Source organism: Pan paniscus, chromosome 15, assembly GCF_029289425.2.
Source record: "Pan paniscus chromosome 15, NHGRI_mPanPan1-v2.0_pri, whole genome shotgun sequence".
Classification (NCBI taxonomy): Eukaryota; Metazoa; Chordata; class Mammalia; order Primates; family Hominidae; genus Pan; species Pan paniscus.
The window spans coordinates 105,934,757-105,942,510 of record NC_073264.2 but is presented as its reverse complement, the minus strand read 5'-3'; the positions used below and the strand labels follow the sequence as shown (position 1 = coordinate 105,942,510).

The 7,754-nt window shown below is 58.8% G+C and overlaps 1 protein-coding gene across 1 annotated transcript; it reads right to left on the bottom strand.

Moving 5' to 3' along the window:
* Nucleotides 1–687: 687 nt before the first annotated feature.
* Nucleotides 688–7,227, bottom strand: SIVA1 (SIVA1 apoptosis inducing factor). The gene is made up of 4 exons (XM_055098076.2): nt 7,034–7,227; nt 4,526–4,720; nt 3,591–3,747; nt 688–917 (listed from the first exon to the last, which is right to left on the bottom strand). Exons 1-4 carry the CDS (start codon nt 7,149–7,151, stop codon nt 860–862), a joined length of 528 nt encoding a protein of 175 aa, XP_054954051.1. The 5' UTR covers nt 7,152–7,227; the 3' UTR covers nt 688–859.
* Nucleotides 7,228–7,754: the final 527 nt, after the last annotated feature.

Here is a 7,754-nt window from a genome sequence, read left to right as displayed (position 1 = left end):
ACCCACCCTCTGCCCCAAACAACCTTTACTCTAGTCCAGAGCTTCTCAGAGGGGCTGTGGCTCAACTGCTCACTCATCCCTGGAGGGGCTGGGACCCGCCTCAGTCGACTTGTGTGGGGACCAGCACTCAAGCAGCCTGCCCTCTTCTGTCCTCCAGGCCTCCCCGCCTCCTCTCCTGTCAACTCCTCTTCCTTCAAGGCCCCACACAAGCTACACCGACTCCAGAGGGAGCACAGCTGGGCCCATCTCCCCTGCTAGAGCAAAGCTCCTGGAGGGCAGGGGCCTATCAATCACACGGGGCCTGACCATACAGGCACCAAAAAAGTAAAGTGGACACCAAGATGTGATGGATCAGGCGTGCATGACAGTGGCGTCTGGGGATGGGGTGCGAGTATCACCTCTCTCCGTGAAGGTCTAGTACACTGGTTGTGTACCCTGGAGCCAGACCTGGGTCCTTTCTCCCCATTTACCAGCTGGGTGAGCTGGAGAGGAGCATGCTCTGGGCTGAGCCTTCCCACCTGTCGCAGGGGGTGAGTAAGGGGCCTCACACAATGCACAGTGGGGTCTCTAGGAGCTGGCGGATAGACAGCAGGTGCAGCAGGCCCCGCCCACTGACTGCTCCTTTGGCCCTCCCAGGTGGAGGGTCACAAACTCCACCCTCAGAAGTGCTGACAGACAAGAGTCCTCTTGTGCAAATATAAAGAGGTTTATTCATTCTGTCATTAGGATACAAAATAGAACATGTAAAAGGCACCCCTCCCGTCGACCCCACAGTTCAGTGTGAACACCGAGCGCTCGTCCAGGGAAGGCTGCCATGCACGGCGTGGCTCTCGGTGAAGGCAGCCGGCTTGAGCCAGCCTCAGGTCTCGAACATGGCACAGCTGGTGCACAGCACTTTCTCGTACATGTCACTGCAGCTGCGACAGCGTCAGGGAGGGGAGAGAAAAGCTGCTGTCAGGGGCTGAATTGTGTCCACCACCCCCCACCATTTAAACGTCAAAGTCCTAACCCAGAACACCTCAGGACATGACCTTATCTGGAGACAGGATCACTGCGGGCATAATCAGTCTAGATGACGGCACTGACATGGGGGCCCTAAGGCAACACGACCAGCGTCCTAAAAAGACTACGTGAAGAGAAGGACACAGAGAAGGAAGACGACATGAAGATACAGGGAGGGGGCAGCTGTCTACAGGGAACACCAAAGATAACCAGCAGACGCCAGGAGAGAGGCCAGGACAGGTTTTCCATTGCAGCCTCAGAAGGAACCAGCCCTGCCAGCACCTTCCTCTCAGACTTCTGGTCTCCAAAGCCATGTGGCAGTACCTCTTTGCTGTCTATGCCACTGGGTCTGCGAACTCAGTTACAGCAGCCCTAGCTGATTCCCACTGCCGATCAATCCACATGGGGCCCAACCTGGGTTTCCAGTAGGATAGAAGCTCTCCAAAGAAACCTCCAGATGACCTGCCAGAATTCACCGAACCACAATGGTTTACACTGAAGCACATCAAACAGTGCTTTTCTGATATATCAAGACTAAGGGTAGGGCCGGGCATGGTGGCTCACGCCTATGGTGTGGCTTACCTCAGCACTTTGGGAGGCTGAGGCCGGAGGATCACCTGAGGTCAGGAGTTCGAGACCAGCCTGGCCAACATGGTGAAACTCTGTCTCTACTAAGAATACAAAAATTAGCTGGGCGTGCTAGCGCACGCCTGTAACTCCAGCTACTTGGGAGGCTGAGACAGGAAAATTGCTTGAACACAGGAGGTGGAGGTTGCAGTGAGCCAAGATCGCACCACTGCACTCCAGCCTGGGTGACAGAGCGAGACTCCGTCTCAAAAAAAAAAAAAAAGAAAGCTCTAAAGGTAAAGGCTAGGGAACCCGGCAAAACACAGGGAGAAAGTGATTAAGAGAGATGTTGCGAGGAAACGAGACTGGCAATGGCTACCCCAAACACGACAGGGCTGTGGAGTCAACAAGGCAGCCAGAACTGCTTGCCACCTGGTTTGCAGAGTTTGCCAGTAGTATTGTGGGTGAGCCGTGAAGACAGCCCCTCCCCACCGCCGGCAGCCAGCGGGAGAGCCCTGCAGAGGATGGGCCAGGCGTGGGCCAGTGCAGGCCATCAGGCAGGACGCCAAAGGCTGCTGGGCTGCATCTGTATTAAACCAGAGCCGTGTGGACAGATCCCTGTTTTCCCCCACTCCTGCGACGCCTGGTCCTGAAGTAGGAAATGGCAGGGGAGGGGGTAGGAGACTGCGGGTGCCACCGGCCGGACTGCCTGGCCTGGGAATGCCACTTCTGGCTTGTGACCTGGAACAAGTCATTTATTTGTGAAAGAGGGCAGAGCCCACCTCCTGTGCTGTAGCTGCGATAAAAGAGTGTGTCCACAGTGGGGACAGTGGCCCACTCAGCTCAACGTGAACTCTGTGGGTATGGGAGGAAGAAGCAGCAGAAAGTAGGTAGAGGCCAGGAGGAAATGGGCGCAAGGGAGTCCCTCAAGGATGGTGTGCAGGGCAGGAGTGGGAGGCCAGCCACGCAGCGCTCTGGGACCCACCTCTCCACTGAACCTGCCCATGGCTACGTTCACTTCTGCTTTGGTGAGAGGGCCACCAGACAATGAGAAAACCCTGCCCTTTTCAGTTTACTTCTAGGAAAGTAGATGAACTCAGCGGGTGAAAAGCAAAGACAGAGTATCCCACATTCATAGCTAGCCCTGCAGATGATTCCCAACCTGGATGGGGTGCGTTACCCCACTCCTGCCCATGCTGAAGCCATGGGAGCCGATCACTGGCACGCGGCGCTTCTCCCTGGTGCTGCCCACCCCCTGCCCGGGGCTCTCCGTCTCCAATGAGTCTGGGCCTCTGCCCCGACTGAAGAAAGGCTCAAGAGAAAGGACTCGAGATGTAACATGTGGTTTCTATTTTAGATGGACAATTTCAGACATTGTTTGGACTAAGCTTGCTTTGGGTCTATGGAGCCAGTTCCACATGTGTCTGGATGAAGTCATCTTTCTCACGGGGCAGGGCAAACAGGCTCCACACTGTCCACTCCCATCCACCAGGTGAGTAGCCCCTAGGGTGAGAACGCCCCTCCCCACCTTAGGAGTAAGGACGGGATCCAGCCAGCTGCAGCAAACCCACCCACAAATGGGAGACTACGCAAACACTCCACTTCCTGCCTGAGAGGGTCTACAACCAAACGGCACGCATGACTGTGGTGAAGCTGCAGTGTGCACCTGTGTCACCAACCAGGGGGTCCTCGGACGGGGGGAGGGGGGGCGCTCAAAGACCAGAGGAGGAGGAGGTGGGGGCGCTCAAAGATCAGAACAGGAAGTGGCTGAAGACAGGGACTAGAGCCGGATACAGAGCAGATCATCTGTGAGGTTCAGCTTTCCCTTAGAGAGGATTACTAACCACTAAAGTTGGGCCAAGCATCTATTGCCACCATGTCCCGTTAGGCAATGCCAGATGGCACTGCATCAGGGGCCACACATGTGTGTGCTCTGGGCCCACATGGGTGACCCACCCGTCCCCCATCACGGCTTGCTGGGGCTATGGGATCTCAGCAGCTCCAGGGACTGAAGTACTTACTCCACGAGGCCACACAGGGTACAGGCCACGGAGCCGCAGCCCCAGCAGGTGCGCACACACTGCCCGCACAGGGCTCGCTCACACTGGCCGCAGACCGCCTTCCCATCCACGGCTCGCACGCATGAGGAACAGGCAATGGACGCTACCCCAGATGGGTCTGTGAGAAAGAAACGCCATGCCGTCAGGCTGCAAGGAGACTGGAGTTTCCGGGACTGCCGGGCTACCTGCCTCCATGCACACCTGAGGGCAGAGGGCTCTGACCTGCCTACCCCATCCCCACCTACACTGGATCCTTCTGACAACCCGTGAGCCTGGTACAGTGCACAGGACCCCCGTTTTACTAGAGAGATCCAAGGTGAGATATGCCTGTAGTTGACTCCAAGTTCAGTGCTCTTTCCCTTCCCAGGTCCCTCTGCTACCTGGAGGCTAGTGCTGGAAGGACCATTCTTCCCCTGTTGCTTGTCAGAACTCCATGTGTCCCATCTGGGTCTCAGTGTGGCCCACTGCCTTACTGGTTAACAAAGAGGTGCCTGGGCTCCTCCTAGACACACCAACCAGACTTGAGGTAGAGCCGGGGACTGCGTTTCTAACCAGCAACACAGGTGATGCTCTGAGACCCACACTGCATAGAGATGGGACTGGCGTGTTTCCAGCCTTGTGGGACTATCTGAGGGGGCTGCAGGCGGAAAGCAGACGGGATACCCGGGGAGTCTCTGCTGCTTTTTTGGCCCAGTACTTAGAAGCTGTTTAACAACTTCCAGTCTTGAATGTGAGACTTCCTGATAACAGGAGCCTTCTGAGCCAGAAGGCCAAGCTCTGGGTCAGACTCCTGCTTACCCAGGGAGGAAAAGCCTGAGCTTGCAAATCAAGAAAAATGCTCGTGCCACCACCTGCCCTCAGTGCCACAGCCACAAAGGGCTGCTGGTGTCACTCACCAGCTTCGGAGGCCTGCCCAAGGCTCCTGATCAGGCGGCCGTCTGGTCCAATCAGCATCTGCCCACGTGCAGCCCTCGGGGCCCCTGTAGGGCCAGGCTTTGGGGACTCTGGCAGGTGAACGACGGCACAGCCTTCAGCCCACACGTGGTCCAGGTAGGCCTGGGCCCCGAGGAAGAGGAGTCGCTTGGTCTTCTCTGGGGGAAGACAAATCATTCTCACGTCCTTCACTGTGTACCAACGAAGCCCCTGCATGGCCATTGAGTCTTTCTAGCCTCACATGAACCCCATCGTCCTCCTGTGTGCCCTCTGTCTCCCAGTAATCCCAGCCTGTGTTGTGCCCTGGCGAGCTGGGTCCTGCTCTGCCTCTATGCTGAGAATGCTCGTGCGTCCTTTCCTTACCTGGCTTAGCTGTCATCTCCTCCAGGAAGGCTCTGGCCCTGCAGCCCCATCTGTGTCTGATGCAAGGGTTCCCTCTCCTATCACTTGGCTCATTTTCTGCAATTCACGGCTGGCCTCACCTCACTAAGCTTGTTCCCCTTTCTCCCTTTTCTGCTTCCCCAGCACTCCCCACCTGGAAACCAGGCTCTGTGGAATGCACAGAGGGAGCTCTGCACTGTGGAGCACTAATTCACAAAACTCGTCCCCTGCCAAGGAAGCAGCCAGAGGCTTGGAGCTGGGCCTGCAGCCTCTGGCCAGAGCACACCCCCTTCACCTGCTACAGAGTTGCTGGCAAGACAAGCATCCCAGAACCTTCCAGACCTCTTGTTCTAGAACACCCACCCATCCCTGGGAGCAGTGGTTTTCCATCAGGCCACAGTTCAGTCACCTGGGGAGCTTTGAAAAATCAGATGCCCAGGGCCAGACCCAGAAATGCTTTGGTTTTTGTTTTGCACCTCACCATAACACAGTAAAGGCAGAGATCCCAGAAACTCTATGTGGCTCTACGTGAAATGGGCAGCAATAATAGTGACAGGGTAACTCACATGGAGTAGCTGATGCCAGCCCACAACACCCTGCACCTTCCTCCTGGCCCCCCACACCTTCCCCCATCTATAAGGGGAAAGGAATGGGACAGACACGTGGTGAGGCTAATCCTTGTCCTCAAGGCCTTGTGGACAATTCGAGGTTAAGAGATCAGGGTAACAGCTGTGGCCTGGAATTTGGAAACTGTCACACAGTTCAAAGTAGGTGTCCTGCATTTACCATGGAAGGCCCACTGCACCCAGCAGACCTCCCCGACCTGACCCGGTGAGTGGCACACACCTGCCAACGCCCAGGTCAGGGCACTCGGGAAGAATAAAGAGCCATACTGAGCCAGGCCCCATTTCCATCTTCCTCTTCTTGCCTGCACAGTGTTTGAATTTTTCAACTGTCCTGAGAGGGCACACGCTTGCGGTTCTGCCACAGTTCCCACGGCATCATTCCCCTTACCTCCCCATGGCCCAGAATAGCACTCGCTTTCACAGCCCTAGCACACTGGAGACACCGCACAGAGGAAACTCGGGAGGCAGAGTCTTTCCCTCATTCCCAAGGCACAAGCGGCACCAGGTAAATCACACACCCCGGGTCATGCTCTAACTGCTCTACAGGTGCACACTTTGTGCCCCAATCACTAGGCAAGGTAAGCTCCACTTTTTACCTGCCCCAGGGTATTAATCACCCCAGTCAGAGTGATGATCAATAAGATCAACACGCCTGAAATCCACAGGAGAAAGCCAGAGAAGGCCTGGGAGCTCACTGCCCTCACATCCCACCCGGAACTGGACCCTGCAGCCACACGGAGTCCTATTTGGCTCTCCTGCTGCCTGGCTTCTGCCTCGCCCTCTTCCTTCCCTTCCTCTGCCTGGCCAACTCCTACTCGCCCCCACAGGATTCCGCTCAGACTGTTCTTCCAAGAAGCCTTCCGCGCCATCCCTGCAGGTGCGCCTGCACAAACCTGTGCCTGCCCCGATCACCTGTGGCGATTCCTTCTCCTGCTGGTCTCCCCAACTAGGCTGGGGAGCTCCCGGGAGACGCGGCACATCTGTCTTGCCTGCCTTTGGTCTCCCGAGAAAGCCGCCGTGCCTGGCAGGGCCGCGCGCTCCATGGATACCTCTTGGGACAGGAGGGGCACTCTTCGGGTTGACTCCACGCAGGACGCCCCGCTCCCCAACCTCTCCCAGGACATCCTGCACGGGACAGTCCTGAGGAAGCACCAGGCGGGTGCCGCTCACTGCAGGGCGGCGACTAACCGGGATCGTGGAAGAGGGCGCGGGGGCTAGGGGCAGGGACCCTTTTCTTTCAGGCTGTTGGACAGGGTGGGCGAACGCTGGGGTCCTCACATCCCCCTCACTGACCCCAGCCCTGGGCGTGGCCAGCTTGTGTCCCCGCGGCCTCCCAGCTTCCGGGAACGCGGGGCCAGAAAGCAGGGCCCTCGAGCCCCCGCTCAGGCCTCAGAGGGGACGCTGAGGCCCGGCCCGTTCCAGGCCCCGACGCAGCGGACCCTCGGCACCCCGCCCGGCACTCACCGAAGACCTCCTGCGAGTAGCGCTCCGCGCACACGCCGCGGCTCAACTCCCTCTGGCTCACGCGGACCTTGAGCTGTAGCGGGGCCACGTCGGCGAAGGGGCAGCTGCGCTTGGGCATGGCCGCGGGGCCGGGAGCTACGCAGCTCGCCGGCCGCCAGCCCCTTACCAACGACGCCGTGACGTCACAGCCGCGCGCCCATCCGCGGGCGAGAGCGGGTTTGAGGAGAGGGAGCGACGCGGCGCGTCATAGGCTGCGGGCGAAGTAGGGGGCGGGAGTCCTGCGCGGAGCGGCGCGGGATAGGCCGAGGGAGAGATCGGGGGTGGGACTCGTGCGTCGGTGTACTGGAATCGACGCCGCGGGAAAGGCCAGGGGCCAGGTTGAGGCTCAGGGTGGGCGGGTCCGTGGGAGAGATTTGTGCGCGCGCCGCTCAGGATAGGCGGGAGGAGAGACTAGGGGCGGGGTTCCTATGCGGCGCGAAGCGACGAAGGGTGGGAGCCAGGTCGCGGCATTCGGCTGCGCGGGAAGAGCCAGGGGGCGGGGGCGAGGCCGAGGGTCAGGACCGGGCAACGAGGGCGGAGCTTGTGCATCGGGGGCGGGCCTCGTTTGAGGATCGGCGTGGGATAGGCCAGGGCGACGTCGGGGCGGGTCTAGTTTGAGGAACGGCGCGGGATAGGCCAGGGCAACGTCTGGAGCGGCTGGGTCGGTGGCGGGATTCCTGTC

What these genes read in the sequence shown, in the direction of transcription:
- SIVA1 (XM_055098076.2), bottom strand. Translation starts at nt 7,151, where the DNA reads ATGCCCAAGCGCAGCTGCCCCTTCGCCGACGTGGCCCCGCTACAGCTC. An exon ending in CTACTCGCAGGAGGTCTTCG is followed by an intron (nt 4,721 to 7,033) that starts GTGAGTGCCGGG and finishes GTCTTCCCCCAG; the next exon opens with AGAAGACCAAGCGACTCCTC. An exon ending in TGGGCAGGCCTCCGAAGCTG is followed by an intron (nt 3,748 to 4,525) that starts GTGAGTGACACC and finishes TCTTTCTCACAG; the next exon opens with ACCCATCTGGGGTAGCGTCC.